Source organism: Eleutherodactylus coqui, chromosome 3, assembly GCF_035609145.1.
Source record: "Eleutherodactylus coqui strain aEleCoq1 chromosome 3, aEleCoq1.hap1, whole genome shotgun sequence".
Lineage (NCBI taxonomy): Eukaryota > Metazoa > Chordata > Amphibia > Anura > Eleutherodactylidae > Eleutherodactylus > Eleutherodactylus coqui.
In genome coordinates, this window is record NC_089839.1 from 315440494 (window position 1) to 315460956 (window position 20463).

Here is a 20463-nt window from a genome sequence, read left to right on the forward strand (position 1 = left end):
CAGGCGGCTGACTTTTGACAGCGTCGCACTTAATAGTATAGCTAGCGAGGCTCGCCTGGTGGATGTCCACATCCGGCACACCCCAGGCCACGAGGGGTTCACCTATTATAGAGGTCAGAGCAGGTCTAGAATAGACAGGTTTTATTTGAAGGAGGAAGCCATCTCTTCACCAGTGTCCGTTGTGGAGGTGGAATTCTCCGACCACTGTTTAATATTGTTTTCTCTGAATGTTGCAGAGACCCCCCGCATGGGCAGAGGTTTTTGGAGACTGAATTCATCACTCCTGGAGGAAGCAGAGATAAGACAGTCCTTTGAGGATTTTCTGCAGAGCCAGGTACCATTACTGGATCTCTGTAGCAGTAAGTCAGAGTGGTGGGAGATGTTCAAGAGGAGGGCGGCGAGGTTCTTCCGTGAGCTCTCCAACCTCAGATGCCTGGACAGGTACCGCCTGTACAACGGCCTGAGGAGGAAACTCGAACATCTCGTTTCGACTGGAGGTAGCCGCGAGGAGATCTCCAGAGTGAAATCTTTGCTCAAGAAGTGCCAGTACGATAGACACGCATCCTTGGTTTTTGAGAGGGATTTCGGGAAGTACCGCTCACCCGACCCTTACAGAAACTGTAGGATGTCAGTAAATAGTAAAGTGGTCACTGGACTGATCGATAGTATCCCTGAATCGATCCAGATCAGGGATTCTGGAGGTCGTCAGATCCTACTACTCGCAACTCTTGGGAAAGAGGGATCTAGATCCGGAAGTGGTGTCGGCTTTCCTGGCTGAAACTGTCCCTGAGCCGGGAGTAGACACCTCTCTTGATGTTTTGACAGGAGAGATCAGAACAGAGGAAGTTAAACTGGCGATTGATGGGCTCCGGCCCAAAAAATCGCCAGGACCGGATGGACTAACGTCCGAGTATTATAAGACCTTCAAGGACCTCTTGAGTCCCCTCTTGACGGAGGTATTAAATGAGTGTCTTTCCTCGGGCACTCTGCCAAAGTCAATGAGGAGGTCAGCTTTGATCCTTCTGTCAAAGGGTAAAGACTCGAGCCGTATTGAGAACTGGCATCCCATAGCGCTTCTCAATACGGACAGGAAGGTTCTGGCAAAAGTGCTGTTTAATCGGTTGGTCAAGTTTGCACCCCGGCTCCTCTCGGGGGCCCAGCATTGCTCTGTTCCAGGCCGTAGCACCTTTAGCGCTGTTCTTGGTGTCCGGGAGGCAGTGGAGCAGGGTAGGGCTGGTCACTGGGAGGGGTACTTGCTGTCCTTGGATCAGGCCAAAGCGTTTGATCGGGTTAACCACGAGTACCTCTGGTCAGTCCTTCTGAGATACGGCCTGCCAGTGGGGTTTGTTGATTGGCTGCGAATATTGTATGCAGGGGCTGAGACTTTCCCGCTGGTGAACGGTTGGCTTGGCCGCCCTTTTGAGGTGGGGTCCGGTGTCCGTCAGGGCTGTCCTCTAAGTCCCCTGTTGTATGTGTTTGCGATAGATCCCTTCCTTAGGAGGGTTGATCGTGGACCTATAGCAGGGGTCGGGATGGACTGGGCGGTGCCGGAGGCTACCCTGAGGGCAGTGGCATATGCCGATGATGTCACGCTCTTCGTGTCCTCGAGAGAGGAGGCGGAGTTTGTGGTGTCGGAGGTGGACCGCTACTCGGAAGCTTCCGGGTCTATGGTCAACTGGGATAAGTGTGAAAGTCTCTGGTTAGGAAGGGGGGATCCTACGTTTGATCTCCCGGACACCCTTCCGGTGCCCCAAACTTCAGCAAAAGTACTTGGCATCAAATTCGGCCAGGGGGATTACCCCATGCAAAATTGGGTAGACAGGCTGGATGGTGCCACTCAGAAGGTAAACCAGTGGAAGGGTTGGTCTTTAACCCTTCGGGAAAGAGTTAGCCTGATTAAAACATACCTGCTCCCTTTATTCATCTACCTGGGCAGCGTATGCATTTTGCCAGAGCCTCTCTGGACCCGGGTCTACAACCTGTTCTTCCTAATGTTGTGGGGGAACAGGTTAAACCTGATCAGGAGAGATGTTACATACCGCACGAGGAGACTAGGGGGGTTGTCTATGGTCAACCCCGTGGTGTTTCTTGTAGACACCTTTTTTAAGATCAACATAGGCAACCTCTGGCAAGAGAGGGCTCCTCCGTGGGTCTACTCCTGCCGGGGATGGTTTCGGCCCTTCTTCCAGGAATGGGAGACAGGAGGGCGAGTGAAGGACCTTCGCACGCAGCACGGATATCTCCCGGCTTACGCTACCTTGGTTCTGAAGGTGATACGCCGGTGGGGTCTGGGGATGTGGGAAATCAGGACTCTGACGAGGAGGCTCCTCGACGAAAGAGTCCTGTTGACCCATTTCCAGAAGCCCCTGGCGCTCAAGGACTGCCCAAGTCGGGACCTGGAGGGAGGGTTACGTTTACTGAATTCAACCCGGGTCCCCTTGAAGTTTTGGGACTTGGCTTGGCGCTGCTTTCACGGGAGACTGTATGTAAGGGGTAACTTGAAGAGCAGGCCTCTGATTGACAGGGGTTGCCCCCGCCAGGAGTGCAGCGACGTGCTGGAAAGCATGGAGCATTTCCTGCTTGAGTGCCCCTTTAATACAGAGGTATACCAACGGGTAGGGGTCTCCATAGGCTGGCCTCAGCTGGCACACCTCTCCTATGCGGAGTGGGCTTATGGAGCCTTCAGAGGTCTTGGTGGCAGGGACCGCTGCACTTTATTCCTAGTTAGCCTAGTGGTCAGGTTCCACATCTGGAGTGCACGGTGTTTAATCTCGACGGAGCTGAAAGTCCTCCCCGTGGATACGGTATGTAGGAACATCCTGGGTGACCTGGTGAAGGTACGTTCTGTGGAGTATGAGAGGCTGGGCACATCTAAAGCTTCTCTCCTATGGAGAGGGCTTGTATTTCGTTAGGGACAGTGTTTTCTTAATTTTCTAGGGGCAGAGTAGGGAGAGAGGAGGGACAGGATAGGGAGAGAGGAGGGATAGGGCAGGGACAGTTTTCCATGAAGGGTCAGACTGAGGGGCAGACTAAGGACAGTCTAGGGCAAATTAGGAAGAGTATAGGGAGACCTTTTTTTAAATAAAAAAAAAAAAGAGGGATAGTACTTTGTGATGTCTGTGCCCGGCTTATCACCTCCAATCCCGGTGGGGGGCTGTGAGTGCACCATGAAGCTTTTTGTTTTGATTTGGGCAAAATGGAATGAAGTAGGGCTGCAGGAGAGCCGACCTTAGGCTTTCGGGTTATGTATATAGTATATAGTATATATTATGTAGGTTGGTTTATTGGAGTGTGTTATGGTTTTGTATATATTGTATATATTCACGTTTTGGGTGGTAGGTAGGTTGGGTGGGTGGGGAGTTGGGGGGGAGTGGGATTCACGCCTTGAGCCGTAGCCTGGCACGTCCCGAACATTGAACTCTGGGCACGGACTGGTGGAGCGGGCATGGCCCCCAGGCTGCGGCGGGCACAGTGTGGTATTAATAAAAGAACCCTGGTGTGGCTTGGCACGTCCTGAACTAAGAACTCTGGGCACGGACTGTTGGAGCAGGCTTGGCCCCCAAGCTGCACTGGGGACCCAAAAAAAAAAAAAAAAAAAAAAAAAAAGAATATTTTTAGTTAGTTTTTATGCCAGTTTGGCTCGGTCTTTCTGTTTATATTTGGTTATTTACATTGTGTTTATGTTATTGCTTTGCTTTGTGTTGTGTGGGTGCAGTGCGGTACGGCTGGACCTGGAGGTGTAGTTACAGGGTTTATGTAGTTATAGTTTCCTTAGTTTTGTATTTTAGGTATATAGTTGTATATTGTGTTATATGTAGAGTGTGTGGGTGTGTACGGCGGGGAGGAAACCCGGATATGGACATTAACTTTGTTTATGGATCACGGACTGTGGGGGAAGGGCCTTATATTGCTTTATATGGTTATTCTTATTGTTACAGTTTGTCTTTGTTGTGTTTTTTACTTTTATAATAAAAGATCTACAGGATGGAACTCAGGATCAGTACAGGATAAGTAATGTATGTACACAGTGACTCCACCAGCAGAATAGTGAGTGCAGCTCTGGAGTATAATGCAGGATGTAACTCAGGATCAGTACAGGATAAGTAATGTATGTACACAGTGACTCCACCAGCAGAATAGTGAGTGCAGCTCTGGAGGATAATACAGGATGTAACTCAGGATCTGTACAGGATAAGTAATGTATGTACACAGTGACTCCACCAGCAGAATAGTGAGTGCAGCTCTGGAGGATAATACAGGATGGAACTCAGGATCAGTACAGGATAAGTAATGTATGTACACTGCGGCTCCACCAGCAGAATAGTGAGTGCAGCTCTGGAGTATAATACAGGATGGAACTCAGGATCAGTACAGGATAAGTAATGTATGTACACAGTGACTCCAGCAGCAGAATAGTGAGTGCAGCTCTGGAGTATAATACTGGATGTAACTCAGGATCAGTACAGGATAAGTAATATATGTACACAGCGACTCCACCAGCAGAATAGTGAGTGCAGCTCTGGAGTATAATACAGAATGTAACTCAGGAGCAGTACAGGATAAGTAATGTATGTACACAGTGACTCCAGCAGCAGAATAGTGAGTGCAGCTCTGGGGTATAATACAGGATGTAACTCATGGTCAGTGCAGGATAAGTAATGTATGTACACAGTGACTCCACCAGCAGAATAGTGAGTGCAGCTCTGGAGTATAATATTTATTTACGGCTATAAAAACTATAAAGTTCTGTTTACACTAAAAGCTTTTTGCCTCACACGTCCGCCCCCTAATCCCGACCGTGTTCTTTCAGCACGGTAACATACAGTTGTCACATTCAGCTGCCATAACACGTTTTCCCGTTTGTCTTTGAGGCTGTTTTTCTCTTGATCCGTTTTGCAACAAAATTATAAACCGTTGCACTTTGAATAAAGCATCTTGTAGTTCTGTAATGAAGAATCACAGCGGTAACAGATGTTTTCGACGCTCCTCCCTTACAGCGTGTGATGGCCTCAGCGGTTCAGACTGGAGAGCGGCGGGGAACAATATAGAATCTGCACAACTGAACTCCATGCAAAGTTTTATCTTTCCATAGAAAGAGCGCTGAGAAATCCTACAGAGAGGAAAGCTGAGAAGAAAATATGGCCGCAGTGATCAGTGTCACCGTGTGATGGAGGACTAATCAGCAGCACCTCCATCATACCGCCATATCCCCGATATCGCCGATGTGGTACTTCAAGAGTCCCATTTAATGACACTCAGATATAGAAACTTGTTATCGATGGAAGCAGAAACTCAGAAAGCTACCATGCACATCAGAAGTGTATTCCCCTCAACCGTCAACAGTGCGGAGGAGTCGCCCACAAGCTCCAGGTGGACTGGTGGTGTCCCCTCCCCCACATTTACTGCAGGAAAGTCGCCTGTACGCTCCCTGTAGATCGGTGGTTCCCCTCCCCCACATTCCCTGCAGGGGAGTCATCCGCACGCTCCCTGTAGACAGGTGGTTCCCCTCCCCCACATTCACCGCGGGTGAGCCTCCCGTACGCTCCCTGTAGACAGGTGGTTCCCCTCCCTCACATTCCCCGTGGGGGGTCTCACCAGTACGCTCCCTGTAGACAGGTGGCTCCCCTCCCTCACATTCACCGCGGGGGAGTCATCCGTACGCTTCCTGTAGACAGCTAGTTCCCCTCCCCCACATTTACTGCGGGGAAGTCGCCCGTACACTCCCTGTAGACAGGTGGTTCCCCTCCTCCATATGCACTGCAGGGGAGACTCCCGTGCGCTCCTTGTAGACAGGTGGCTCCTCTCCCCAAATTCACCATGGGTGAGTGTCCTCTACGCTCCCAATAGAAGGTGGTTCCCCTTCCCCACATTCACCACGGGGGAGTCATCCGTACGCTCCCTGTAGACAGGAGGTTCACCTTCCCCACATTCACTGCAGGGGAGTCGCCCGTACGCTCTCTGTAGACAGGTGGTTTCCCCTGCCCCACATGACAGGGGAATCACCCGTACACTCCCTGTAGACAGGTGGTTCCCCTTCCCCACATTCACCATGGGGGAGTCCCCCGTACGCTCCCTGTAGACAGGTGGTTCCCTTCCCCTACATTCACCGCAGGGGAGTCACCCGTATGCTCCCTGTAGACAGATGTTTCCCCTTCCCCACATTCACTATGGGGGAGTCATCCGTACGCTCCCTGTAGACAGGAGGTTCACCTTCCCCACATTCACTGCAGGGGAGTCGCCCATACGCTCTCTGTAGACAGGTGGTTTCCCCTGCCCCACATGACAGGGGAATCACCCGTACACTCCCTGTAGACAGGTGGTTCCCCTTCCCCCATACATTCACAGCTGGGGAGTCACCCGTACGCTCCCAGTAGACAGGTGGTTCCCTTCCCTACATTCACCATGGGGGAGTCCCCCGTACGCTCCCTGTAGACAGGTGGTTCCCTTCCCCACATTCACCATGGGAGAGTCACCCATAAGGTCCCTGTAGCCAGGTGGTTCCCTTCCCCCACATTCTCGATGGGGGACTACCCTGTACGCTCCCAGTAGACAGGTGCTTCCCTTCCCCACATTCACCATGGGGGAATCACCCATACTCTCCCGGTAGACAGGTGGTTCCCTTCCCCCACATTCACCATGGGGGAGTCCCCCGTACGCTCCCTGTAGACAGGTGGTTTCCCCTTCCACACATTCACTATGGGGGAGTCCCCCGTACGCTCCCTGTAGACAGGTGGTTCCCTTCCACACATTCACTGTGGGGGAGTCCCCTGTACGCTCCCTGTAGACAGGTGGTTTCCCCTTCCACACATTCACTGTGGGGGAGTCCCCTGTACGCTCCCTGTGGACAGGTGGTTCCCCTCCCCCACATTCACCGCGGGAGAGTCCCCCGCACGCTCCCTGTAGACAGGTGGTTCCCTTCCCCCATACATTCACAGCTGGGGAGTCCCCCGTACGCTCCCTGTAGACAGGTGGTTCCCCTTCCCCAACATTCACCATGGGGGAGTCACCCGTACGCTCCCAGTAGACAGGTGGTTCCCTTCCCTACATTCACCATGGGGGAGTCCCCCGTACGCTCCCTGTAGACAGGTTGTTCCCTTCCCCACATTCACCATGGGGGAGTCACCCATACGGTCCCTGTAGCCAGGTGGTTCCCTTCCCCCACATTCACCATGGGGGAGTCCCCCGTACGCTCGCAGTAGACAGGTAGTTTCCCCTTCCACACATTCACCGCGGAAGAGTCCCCTGTACGCTCCCTGTAGACAGGTGGTTCCCTTCCCCCATATTCACCATGGGGGAGTCACCCGTCGCTCCCAGTAGACAGGTGGTTCCCTTCCCCAACATTCACCATGGGGGAGTCCCACGTACGCTTCCTGTAGACAGGCGGTTCCCTTCCCCCACATTCACCATGGGGGAGTCCCCCGTACGCTCCCTGTAGACAGGTGGTTTCCCCTTCCACACATTCACTTTGGGGGAGTCCCCCGTACGCTCCCTGTAGACAGGTGGTTCCCTTCCACACATTCACTGTGGGGGAGTCCCCTGTACGCTCCCTGTAGACAGGTGGTTTCCCCTTCCACACATTCACTGTGGGGGAGTCCCCGGTACGCTCCCTGTAGACAGGTGGTTCCCTTCCCCCACATTCACCATGGGGGAGTCACCCGTCGCTCCCAGTAGACAGGTGGTTCCCTTCCCCAACATTCACCATGGGGGAGTCCCTCATACGCTCCCTGTAGACCGGTGGTTCCCCCCTCCCCCCCACATTCACCGCGGTGGAGTCCCCCGTACGCTTCCTGTAGACAGGTGGTTCCCTTCCCCCACATTTACCATAGGGGAGTCCCTCATACGCTCCCTGTAGACAGGTGGTTCCCTTCCACACATTCACCATGGGGGAGTCCCCCGTACGCTCCCTGTAGACAGGTGGTTCCCCTTCCCCACATTCACCATGGGGGAGTCCCCCGTACGCTCCCTATAGACAGGTGGTTCCCTTCCACACATTCACCATGGGGGAGTCCCCCGTACGCTCCCTGTAGACAGGTGGTTCCCTTCCACACATTCACCATGGGGGAGTCCGCCGTACGCTCGCAGTAGACAGGTGGTTTCGCCTTCCACACATTCACTGTGGGGGAGTCCCCCGTACGCTCTCTGTAGACAGGTGGTTCCCTTCCCTACATTCACCATGGGGGAGTCCCCCGTACGCTCGCAGTAGACAGGTGGTTTCGCCTTCCACACATTCACTGTGGGGGAGTCCCCCGTACGCTCTCTGTAGACAGGTGGTTCCCTTCCCTACATTCACCATGGGGGAGTCCCCCGTACGCTCCCAGTAGACAGGTGGTTTCCCCTTCCACACATTCACTGTGGGGGAGTCCCCCGTACGCTCTCTGTAGACAGGTGGTTCCCTTCCCTACATTCACCATGGGGGAGTCCCCCGTACGCTCCCAGTAGACAGGTGGTTTCCCCTTCCACACATTCACCATGGGGGAGTCCCCCGTACGCTCCCAGTAGACAGGTGGTTTCCCCTTCCACACATTCACCATGGGGGAGTCCCCCGTACGCTCCCAGTAGACAGGTGGTTTCCCCTTCCACACATTCACCATGGGGGAGTCCCCCGTATGCTCCCTGTAGACAGGTGATTGTAAGCAGTAAGGATGATGTCACAAACATTTGCGCAGAATCTTCCCCACGGTCGGTGGTGGGACGCCCAATTCTCTGCTCCCGCTGACGGTAGACATCTGAGGACTCCGCTGCTCCCGCTCCCGCTGCCGGCTGGCTCTCACTTAGAGATGCTCCTTTTTTCCATAAAACTGGAGAGCCGTTTAGGAATTGTGCGCCCGCTGGGCGGAGCTTCAGCACACATTGTGCACCAATAACAGACTGGGAGACGTAACATCACGGACGCACAGCGCTCTGCGGTCTTCACTCGCAGCCATCATGTCTCATATCGCACAGCGCTCTGCGGTCTTCGCTCGCAGCCATCATGTCTCATATCCCCCTAGTGATGATGACGGCAGAATGAAACTTAAGGTGGTCCTTGTAGTCCAACCAATCACAGCGCAGCGTTCATCTTACCCCAGCAGCTTAAGAAATGAACGCTGCGCTGTGATTGGTTGCTGGAGGCAACAAGGACGTCTTACTGGCAGATGGTTTCCGCCGCCGTCACACGCCTCACTCACATTCTGCATCTCACACCGATCTGGATTGTGAGGAACGACAGCGAAATATATAGGAAGTCACTTGGGAACTCTCCAAGGAGGACGAGTCTGACCGGAGCGGGGGGCCGCAGCGACCACCCGCGGGACTCTGCTAACTATTCCGCTAACATGTCCCTGGACCGCGAGAGCTGGCACGTGACCCAGATGAGCCCGCTCGCCTCGCTGCTTCCACTCATCGCCCGTTTTGGATGCAGTAAATAGTGCAGGGGCGGAGGGATCCTAATTCGCCGTTATTTCACGCAGCGAGCGCGGCGCGGACAAGAATTACACGGAGAAAATGAAGTGTAATTTACTGAGGAGCTTCACTAATGCGCAGATCAGGCGGGCGGCCGCGCCATAAACACGTCAGCGCAGCGCTGCTTTACAACCGCCGTAAACCCTACAGCAGCAGCGGACGCCATTTAGGCCTCACTAATGCTGCGAGCAGCGGCGCCCCCGCAAGACGGGGCGCAGGAGAGCGGAAAGAGAAGGGACCCTAAGGCCTCATGTCCACGGGGAAAATCAGATCCGCTGCAGATTCTCCATGTAGAATCTGCAGCGGGTCCCTCCTGCCCCGCGGACATGAGCGCTGAAAATAGAAATTTAAAAGCATTTACCTTTCCGTAGCAGGCGGCGAAGGTCAGCTGTTCCTCACGGCCGGATCTTCATTTTCGGCCGGCGGATGAATTCCTGACGCCGGCGGCACGTCGCCGGCACGTCGTCGACGTGCCGCGCGCATGCGCCGGGCACATCCGCCGAGCCGAAGCAAGGGAGATACGGCCGTGAGGAAGAGCAGAGCTTCGCGGCCCGCTGCGGGTGAGTAAATGCTTTTAATTCCTATTTTAGGTCTCCCGCGGATCCGGACGGCTTCCATAGGCTTCAATAGAAGCCCGCGGGAGCCGTCCCCGCGGGAGACCCGCATGAAAATGGAGCATGGTCCAGATTTTTTCATGCTCCATTTTTTTTAAAATGCCTTTTATTGACGATCCGCGGGTATTTATCTACCCCGCGGGTGGTCAATGCATCCCTATGGGGTGCGGATCCGCATGCGGGAGATCCGCTGCGGATTTTAAATCACATTTTGCCCGTGGACATGAGCCCTAAGATCGGCTTCAGGTCAGAAACCTCAGCACATGTGCAAACACCGACACGTCCTCCTCCAGTCACACACAAAGCTGCAGTCACACTTCCATCGCTCCCCTGTCACGGGATCTCCCACAATGCACTGCAACAGCTCTGAAAGTGACTAAAGCAAATAATACCAAGAGCAAAACTACTTGGGGACATGAAGAGTCGGCAGGACGACTTACCTGCAGGTCAGTGCTGCACTAAACCCAGCCACATGACAGGATTAGATACACGGCTCAGCAGACAGTATCACAGAGGATAGGATTAGATACAGGAGCTCAGCAGTCAGTATCACACAGGATAGGATTAGATACATGGCTCAGCAGACAGTATCACACAGGATAGGATTAGATACACGGCTCAGCAGACAGTATCACACAGGATAGGATTAGATACCCAGCTCAGCAGACAGTATCACACAGGATAGGATTAGATACACGGCTCAGCAGACAGTATCACACAGGATAGGATTGGATACACGGCTCAGCAGACAGTATCACACATGATAGGATTAGATACAGGAGCTCAGCAGACCGTATCACACAGGATAGGATTAGATACATGGCTCAGCAGACAGTATCACACAGGATAGGATTAGATACACAGCTCAGCAGACAGTATCACACAGGATAGGATTAGATACAGCAGACAGTATCACACAGGATAGGATTAGATACACAGCTCAGCAGACTGTATCACACAGGATAGGATTAGATACAGGAGCTCAGCAGACCGTATCACACAGGATAGGATTAGATACAGCAGACCGTATCACACAGGATAGGATTAGATACACGGCTCAGCAGACAGTATCACACAGGATAGGATTAGATACACAGCTCAGCAGACAGTATCACACAGGATAGGATTAGATACCCAGCTCAGCAGACAGTATCACACAGGATAGGATTAGATACACGGCTCAGCAGACAGTATCACACAGGATAGGATTAGATACACGGCTCAGCAGACAGTATCACACAGGATAGGATTAGATACACAGCTCAGCAGAGAGTATCACACAGGATAGGATTAGATACACAGCTCAGCAGAGAGTATCACACAGGATAGGATTAGATACACGGCTCAGCAGACAGTATCACACAGGATAGGATTAGATACACGGCTCAGCAGACAGTATCACACAGGATAGGATTAGATACACAGCTCAGCAGAGAGTATCACACAGGATAGGATTAGATACACAGCTCAGCAGAGAGTATCACACAGGATAGGATTAGATACACAGCTCAGCAGACAGTATCACACAGGATAGGATTAGATACATGGCTCAGCAGGCAGTATCACACAGGATAGGATTAGATACACGGCTCAGCAGACAGTATCACACAGGATAGGATTAGATACACGGCTCAGCAGACAGTATCACACAGGATAGGATTAGATACACAGCTCAGCAGACAGTATCACACAGGAGAGGATTAGATACATGGCTCAGCAGACAGTATCACACAGGATAGGATTAGATACACAGCTCAGCAGACAGTATCACACAGGATAGGATTAGATACTCAGGTTAACGACACACGACAGGCGGTGTAGTACGGTTGCGCTCCTTTCAGTATCACACATGTGGGATTAGATACCCAGGTTCGCGGCACATGGCGGGCGGTGTAGTACGGTTGCGCTCCTCTCAGTATCACACACGTGGGATTAGATTCCCAGGTTCGCGGCACATGACGGGCGGTGTAGTACGGTTGCGCTCCTCTCAGTATCACACACGTGGGATTAGATACCCAAGTTAGCGGCACATGACGGGCGGTGTAGTACGGTTGCGCTTCTCTCAGTATCACACACGTGTGATTAGATACCCAGGTTAGCGGCACATGACGGGCGGTGTAGTACGGTTGCACTCTTCTCTGTATCACACATGTTGGGAATAGATACCCAGGTTAGCGGCACATGACGGGCGGTATAGTACGGTTGCGCTTTTCTCTGTATCACACATGTTGGGATTAGATACCCAGGTTAGCGGCACGTGATGAGCGGTGTAGTACTGTTGCGCTCCTCTCAGTATCACACACGTGGGATTAGATACCCAGGTTAGCGGCACATGACGGGCGGTGTAGTACTGTTGCGTCCTCTCAGTATCACACACGTGGGATTAGATTCCCAGGTTAGCGGCACATGACGGGTGGCGTAGTATGGTTGAGCCCCTCTCAGTATCACACACACGTGTGATTAGATACCCAGGTTCGTGGCACATGACGGGTGGTGTAGTACGGTTGCGCTCCTCTCAGCATCACACACGTTGGGATTAGATACCCGGGTTAGCGGCACATGACGGGCGGTGTAGTACAGTTGCGCTCCTCTCAGTATCACACACGTTGGGATTAGATACCCGGGTTAGCGGCACATGACGGGTGTAGTACAGTTGCGCTCCTCTCAGTATCACACACGTTGGGATTAGATACCCGGGTTAGCGGCACATGACGGGCGGTGTAGTACAGTTGCGCTCCTCTCAGTATCACACACGTTGGGATTAGATACCCGGGTTAGCGGCACATGACGGGCAGTGTAGTACGGTTGCGCTCCTCTCAGTATCACACACATTGGGATTAGATACCCGGGTTAGCGGCACATGACGGGCAGTGTAGTACGGTTGCGCTCCTCTCTGTATCACACATGTTGGGATTAGATACCCGGGTTAGCGGCACATGATGGGCGGTGTAGTACGGGTGCGCTCCTCTCAGTATCACACACATTGGGATTAGATACCCGGGTTAGCGGCACATGACGGGCGGTGTAGTACGGTTGCGCTCCTCTCAGTATCACACACGTTGGGATTAGATACCCGGGTTAGCGGCACATGGCGGGCGGTGTAGTACGGTTGCGCTCCTCTCAGTATCACACACGTGGGATTAGATTCCCAGGTTCGCGGCACATGACGGGCGGTGTAGTACGGTTGCGCTCCTCTCAGTATCACACACGTGGGATTAGATACCCAAGTTAGCGGCACATGACGGGCGGTGTAGTACGGTTGCGCTTCTCTCAGTATCACACACGTGTGATTAGATACCCAGGTTAGCGGCACATGACGGGCGGTGTAGTACGGTTGCACTCTTCTCTGTATCACACATGTTGGGAATAGATACCCAGGTTAGCGGCACATGACGGGCGGTATAGTACGGTTGCGCTTTTCTCTGTATCACACATGTTGGGATTAGATACCCGGGTTAGCGGCACATGACGGGCGGTGTAGTACAGTTGCGCTCCTCTCAGTATCACACACGTTGGGATTAGATACCCGGGTTAGCGGCACATGACGGGCGGTGTAGTACGGTTGCGCTCCTCTCAGTATCACACACATTGGGATTAGATACCCGGGTTAGCGGCACATGACGGGTGTAGTACAGTTGCGCTCCTCTCAGTATCACACACGTTGGGATTAGATACCCGGGTTAGCGGCACATGACGGGCGGTGTAGTACAGTTGCGCTCCTCTCAGTATCACACACGTTGGGATTAGATACCCGGGTTAGCGGCACATGACGGGCAGTGTAGTACGGTTGCGCTCCTCTCAGTATCACACACATTGGGATTAGATACCCGGGTTAGCGGCACATGACGGGCAGTGTAGTACGGTTGCGCTCCTCTCTGTATCACACATGTTGGGATTAGATACCCGGGTTAGCGGCACATGATGGGCGGTGTAGTACGGGTGCGCTCCTCTCAGTATCACACACATTGGGATTAGATACCCGGGTTAGCGGCACATGACGGGCGGTGTAGTACGGTTGCGCTCCTCTCAGTATCACACACGTTGGGATTAGATACCCGGGTTAGCGGCACATGACGGGCGGTGTAGTACGGTTGCGCTCCTCTCAGTATCACACACGTTGGGATTAGATACCCGGGTTAGCGGCACATGACGGGCGGTGTAGTACGGTTGCGCTCCTCTCTGTATCACACATGTTGGGATTAGATACCCTGGTTAGCGGCACATGACGGGCGGTGTAGTACGGTTGAGCCCCTCTCAGTATCACACATGTTGGGATTAGATACCCGGGTTAGCGGCACATGACGGGCGGTGTAGTACGGTTGAGCCCCTCTCAGTATCACACATGTTGGGATTAGATACCCGGGTTAGCGGCACATGACGGGCGGTGTAGTACGGTTGAGCCCCTCTCAGTATCACACATGTTGGGATTAGATACCCGGGTTAGCGGCACATGACGGGCGGTGTAGTACGGTTGAGCCCCTCTCAGTATCACACATGTTGGGATTAGATACCCGGGTTAGCGGCACATGACGGGCGGTGTAGTACGGTTGAGCCCCTCTCAGTATCACACATGTTGGGATTAGATACCCGGGTTAGCGGCACATGACGGGCGGTGTAGTACGGTTGCGCTCCTCTCAGTATCACACACGTTGGGATTAGATACCCGGGTTAGTGGCACATGACGGGCGGTGTAGTACGGTTGCGCTCCTCTCAGTATCACACACGTTGGGATTAGATACCCGGGTTAGCGGCACATGACGGGCGGTGTAGTACGGTTGCGCTCCTCTCAGTATCACACACGTTGGGATTAGATACCCGGGTTAGCGGCACATGACGGGCGGTGTAGTACTGTTGCGCTCCTCTCAGAGTGACACTAATAAGTGGCTTCTCGGCGGCTGCTCCTGGCGTGCAGCAGACGCGGCGGCGCGCTCTTGTTATACATGACTTCGCCTCCTTTAATCTCGCTGTAACTTCCCATCTCCCTCTGGAGGACGCCATAAAACACGCGATCCGCTGTCGGCCCCTCGTTAGTTTTTTATTTTCTTATTAAGTGCTAAATTTGAAAATTGATGTCAGAATAAAACTAAGCAGCGCGAGCGCTCCGAGACATTAATATACCGCCGGGCGTCACCGCGCCGTAACGATAACAGCACAAACACCCCGCACATCTCACCTCAACCCTGATTAATGGGAGCAGGGGGGGCGACACATGACACCGGGGGCCCCGACCCGCGCTGCGTGAGCGATGGATCCGAGGATACAGGGACGCAGAGACCCCCCATCACCATATAATATAAAGGCCCCCCATCACCATATAATATAAAGGCCCCCCATCACCATATAATATAAAGACCCCCCCATCACCATATAATATAAAGACCCCCCCCATCACCATATAATATACAGGCCCCCCATCACCATATAATATAAAGACCCCCCCCATCACCATATAATATAAAGACCCCCCATCACCATATAATATACAGGCCCCCCATCACCATATAATATAAAGACCCCCCCCATCACCATATAATATAAAGACCCCCCCATCACCATATAATATAAAGACCCCCCCATCACCATATAATATAAAGGCCCCCATCACCATATAATATAAAGACCCCCCATCACCATATAATATAAAGACCCCCCCATCACCATATAATATAAAGACCCCCCCATCACCATATAATATAAAGACCCCCCATCACCATATAATATAAAGACCCCCATCACCATATAATATAAAGACCCCCCCATCACCATATAATATAAAGACCCCCTCATCAGCATATAATATAAAGACCCCCCCTCATCACCATATAATATAAAGACCCCCCCTCATCACCATATAATATAAAGACCCCCCCTCATCACCATATAATATAAAGACCCCCCCATCACCATATAATATAAAGACCCCCCATCACCATATAATATAAAGACCCCCATCACCATATAATATAAAGACCCCCCATCACCATATAATATAAAGACCCCCCATCACCATATAATATAAAGACCCCCCATCACCATATAATATAAAGGCTTCCCGCTCTCTATGTTAAACCTTGGTGTTTATTTCTTTACCAACTACAAAATCTCCGCTTGCTGTCAGGCAATACAGCTCTACAACAGAGGAGACTCGTTACAATTAGAGATGAGCGAATGTACTCGTTAAGGGAGATTTCACAATCGAGCATCGCTATTTTCAAGTACCTGGCTCGCCGGGGGTGAGTGGGGGGTTGCAGAGGGGAGTGGGGGGAAGAGAGCGAGAGAGCTCCCCCGTTCCCCACTGCTACCTCCTGCCCCACCACGCCGCCCCCCACCTCCCCCCGAATCTTTGCCCCCGAGTAGTCAGATACTCGAAAATAGCGATGCTCGATTGTGGAATCTCCCTTAACGAGTACGTTCGCTCATCTCTAGTTACAATGTATCAGTGTAGACAATGGAAGATACGACTTTCCTGGAAAGTGTCTACCAGAAGCGGCAAAGAGGAGTCATGGAAGGGCCAATCAGGTGCCATAAAAGTAATCAAATCTGATCCCCTCAATCCCAAATGTTTAGGAGGAGATCGATCCGAGAAATAATTGATATTCAGCTTGGAACCCTGCACTACTGATGACTCTCCCACTAATGGACTGAGCAGCGGCCATGTACCCGAACAGCGGCCACGTACCCGAGCAGCGGCCACGTACCCGAGCAGCGGCCACGTACCCGAGCAGCGGCCACGTACCCGAGCAGCGGCCACGTACCCGAGCAGCGGCCACGTACCCGAGCAGCGGCCACGTACCCGAGCAGCGGCCATGTACCCGAACAGCGGCCATGTATCCGAACAGCGGCCACATACCCGAACAGCGGCCACGTACCCGAGCGGCTCCAACGTATCTGAGCAGCTGCAATGTAGACTCTGCTGTTTCTTCTACTCCGTCGCCCAGCGCTAATCCTGCGCTGTCCCTGGGTGAGTTCAAAATATTTTTTCCCCTATTTTCCTGCTCTAAAATGGGGGTGCGTCATAGAACAAAAGATATGGAACCAGAGCTGCGGCAATGTTATAGAGCAGTGTATCAGTGCAGCTACCATGTCTACATACAGCGCACAGATGCAACTTATTTTTGTTTCATACTGAGTTACAAGGTACAAAAACATCCTGTATTATACTGCAGAGCTGCACTCACTATTCTGCTGGTGGAGTCACTGTGTACATACATTACTTATCCTGTACTGCTCCTGAGTTACATCCTGTATTATACTCCAGAGCTGCACTCACTATTCTGCTGGTGGAGTCACTGTGTACATACATTACTTATCCTGTACTGCTCCTGAGTTACATCCTGTATTATACCCCAGAGCTGCACTCACTATTCTGCTGGTGGAGTCACTGTGTACATACATTACTTATCCTGTACTGCTCCTGAGTTACATCCTGTATTATACCCCAGAGCTGCACTCACTATTCTGCTGGTGGAGTCACTGTATACATACATTACTTATCTTGTACTGATCCTGAGTTACATCCTGTATTATACCCCAGAGCTGCACTCACTATTCTGCTGCTGGAGTCACTGTATACATACATTACTTATCCTGTACTGATCCTGAGTTACATCCTGTATTATACTGCAGAGCTGCACTCACTATTCTGCTGGTGGAGTCACTGTGTACATACATTACTTATCCTGTACTGCTCCTGAGTTACATCCTGTATTATACCCCAGAGCTGCACTCACTATTCTGCTGCTGGAGTCACTGTGTACATACATTACTTATCCTGTACTGATCCTGAGTTACATCCTGTATTATACCCCAGAGCTGCACTCACTATTCTGCTGGTGGAGTCACTGTATACATACATTACTTATCCTGTACTGACCCTGTATTATACTCCAGAGCTGCACTCACTATTCTGCTGGTGGAGTCACTGTGTACATACATTACTTATCCTGTACTGCTCCTGAGTTACATCCTGTATTATACCCCAGAGCTGCACTCACTATTCTGCTGCTGGAGTCACTGTGTACATACATTACTTATCCTGTACTGCTCCTGAGTTACATCCTGTATTATACTGCAGAGCTGCGCTCACTATTCTGCTGGTGGAGTCACTGTGTACATACATTACTTATCCTGTACTGATCCTGAGTTACATCCTGTATTATACTGCAGAGCTGCACTCACTATTCTGCTGGTGGAGTCACTGTGTACATACATTACTTATCCTGTACGGATCCTGAGTTACATCCTGTATTATACCCCAGAGCTGCACTCACTATTCTGCTGCTGGAGTCACTGTGTACATACATTACTTATCCTGTACTGCTCCTGAGTTACATCCTGTATTATACCCCAGAGCTGCACTCACTATTCTGCTGGTGGAGTCACTGTATACATACATTACTTATCCTGTATGACCCTGAGTTACATCCTGTATTATACTGCAGAGCTGCGCTCACTATTCTGCTGGTGGAGTCACTGTGTACATACATTACTTATCCTGTACTGCTCCTGAGTTACATCCTGTATTATACTCCAGAGCTGCACTCACTATTCTTCTGCTGGAGTCACTGTGTACATACATTACTTATCCTGTACTGCTCCTGAGTTACATCCTGTATTATACCCCAGAGCAGCACTCACTATTCTGCTGGTGGAGTCACTGTGTACATACATTACTTATCCTGTACTGATCCTGAGTTACATGCTGTATTATACCCCAGAGCTGCACTCACTATTCTGCTGGTGGAGTCACTGTGTACATACATTACTTATCCTGTACTGATCCTGAGTTACATCCTGTATACTCCAGAGCTGCACTCACTATTCTGCAGGTTCCGAAGTGAAATCTCCCAGTAATTCCTGCTTGCTATGGTGCTTTGCATTCTGGGATTTACACTGGGTCTGTACAGTCAGCTGAGACGTTAAGGGGAGGTCTGTCCATAAGTAATTATTGCACATAGTGGCTAGTAAGCAGCATGTTCTGAGCTGCAGGACTGATCATGAAATTAACCCCCCATGGGCAGCGCTGTATACAGGGAGAAGGCTGCAGGAAACCCTGCATAGAAAGCTTAGGATCCACCAACTATTCCTGAGGGGCCACCGGGCCCGCCATCCAAGGCGGGGGCTGCGGGTTTATCACACGTCCCGCCTGCCATCTATACTCACATGAGTTTTAAGTCCCAGTCGCCGCAGGTGACGAAGATGGACTTGACGCTGGGATCTAAGAGCCCCTCTTTGGCCATCCACTCGTCGACTCTCTGAAAGACAGACACAAAGGGAATGTCATGTGCGGCTCGTGGCTCCCTGCAGATAAGGCCATGTAATCACACCAGGGAGAAAATTGTGATCTTATCTGCCAGTCCTCCACTCCCTCCGTTATTAACAAGATTGGGCCTTGTTTATTGGAGGGGGCAGATACTAGAAGGTCACCGCACTCCTGCAGCTCCTCCAGGTAAAACCAGGTTATCATAAGCCCCTCTGCTGATCAGTATCCGGGCGGGCAGGGAAACCATTGATCGCTCATTCACAGCAGCCGTTACACAGTAACTTTCATCAAGGTTACACCGCAGCCGGGACTACTCTTCCTACGAGACCCCTGATAACACGGCAGGCAGATAAGGGGGGCTGCACGATCCTCACCTCTAGCACTTGGCTCAGCGTCGGCTGACCGTCCACCATCTCTTGGATTATTCCCGTCAGCTGTGAAAGACAGAAACAGGTGGTTACAAAGTGATAGAGAGAAGAAAACCATCAGTTACGTGTATACATTGTATAAGAAGACACTTTGTCTCGGTCTGTGAGCCGCCGCCTTTGTTAAAGGGGCTGTCCAGTTGTAAACTATTGATGGCCTCTTCATGAGATAGGCCAACAAAAGTTAATCAGCAAGGCTCTGCTTCCTGAGACCTCTACTGAGCTGATGTGTGCAGGGAGCAGACAGCTCCGTTCCCACTGCAGTGGCCAACTTTGGTATTACAGGCCAAGTTCCCATTGAAGTGAATGGGAACTTTGCCTGTAATACCAAGCCTGACCACTGTAGTGTGAACAGAGCCATCTGCTTCCTGCAGTAATCAGCTCACTGCACGGCCAACCAACCAAGAGTACAGCTGATTGGTGGGGCTCCCAGGTGACAGACCCACCAAATCTGCTATTGATAGTATAGTTTGAGGATAGGTCATCAGCAGTTTATAACTGGACAAACCCCTTAAATAATTGTGTTCAGGCATGTAAGGGTTAAACGTGTTTTGGAAAAGTCAGGTGACAACTGACAAGCCTCCGACGACATTATCCCCCCGGTTTCCCAGACTCCAAGTGGATCACTTCGCTTCAGTAACTACATGCTCTTAAATGATGAGATATTCATCGTATCTCCAACTATGTATTCATTCTTCATGCTTTTCAAAATCTCTGCTTG

At 51.6% G+C, this 20463-nt stretch overlaps 1 protein-coding gene across 1 annotated transcript in view; it reads right to left on the reverse strand.

Annotated features, from left to right (window-relative positions):
- The window catches only part of ERI3 (ERI1 exoribonuclease family member 3), a 292819-nt gene that overhangs the window by 210783 nt on the left and 61573 nt on the right, over positions 1-20463 (reverse strand). Inside the window, exons 4-5 of the mRNA XM_066597996.1 lie at positions 19692-19751; positions 19218-19309 (exon numbers count right to left, since the gene is read on the reverse strand). Coding sequence (XP_066454093.1) covers positions 19218-19309; positions 19692-19751 — 152 coding nt within the window. The remainder of the gene's footprint in view (positions 1-19217; positions 19310-19691; positions 19752-20463) is intronic.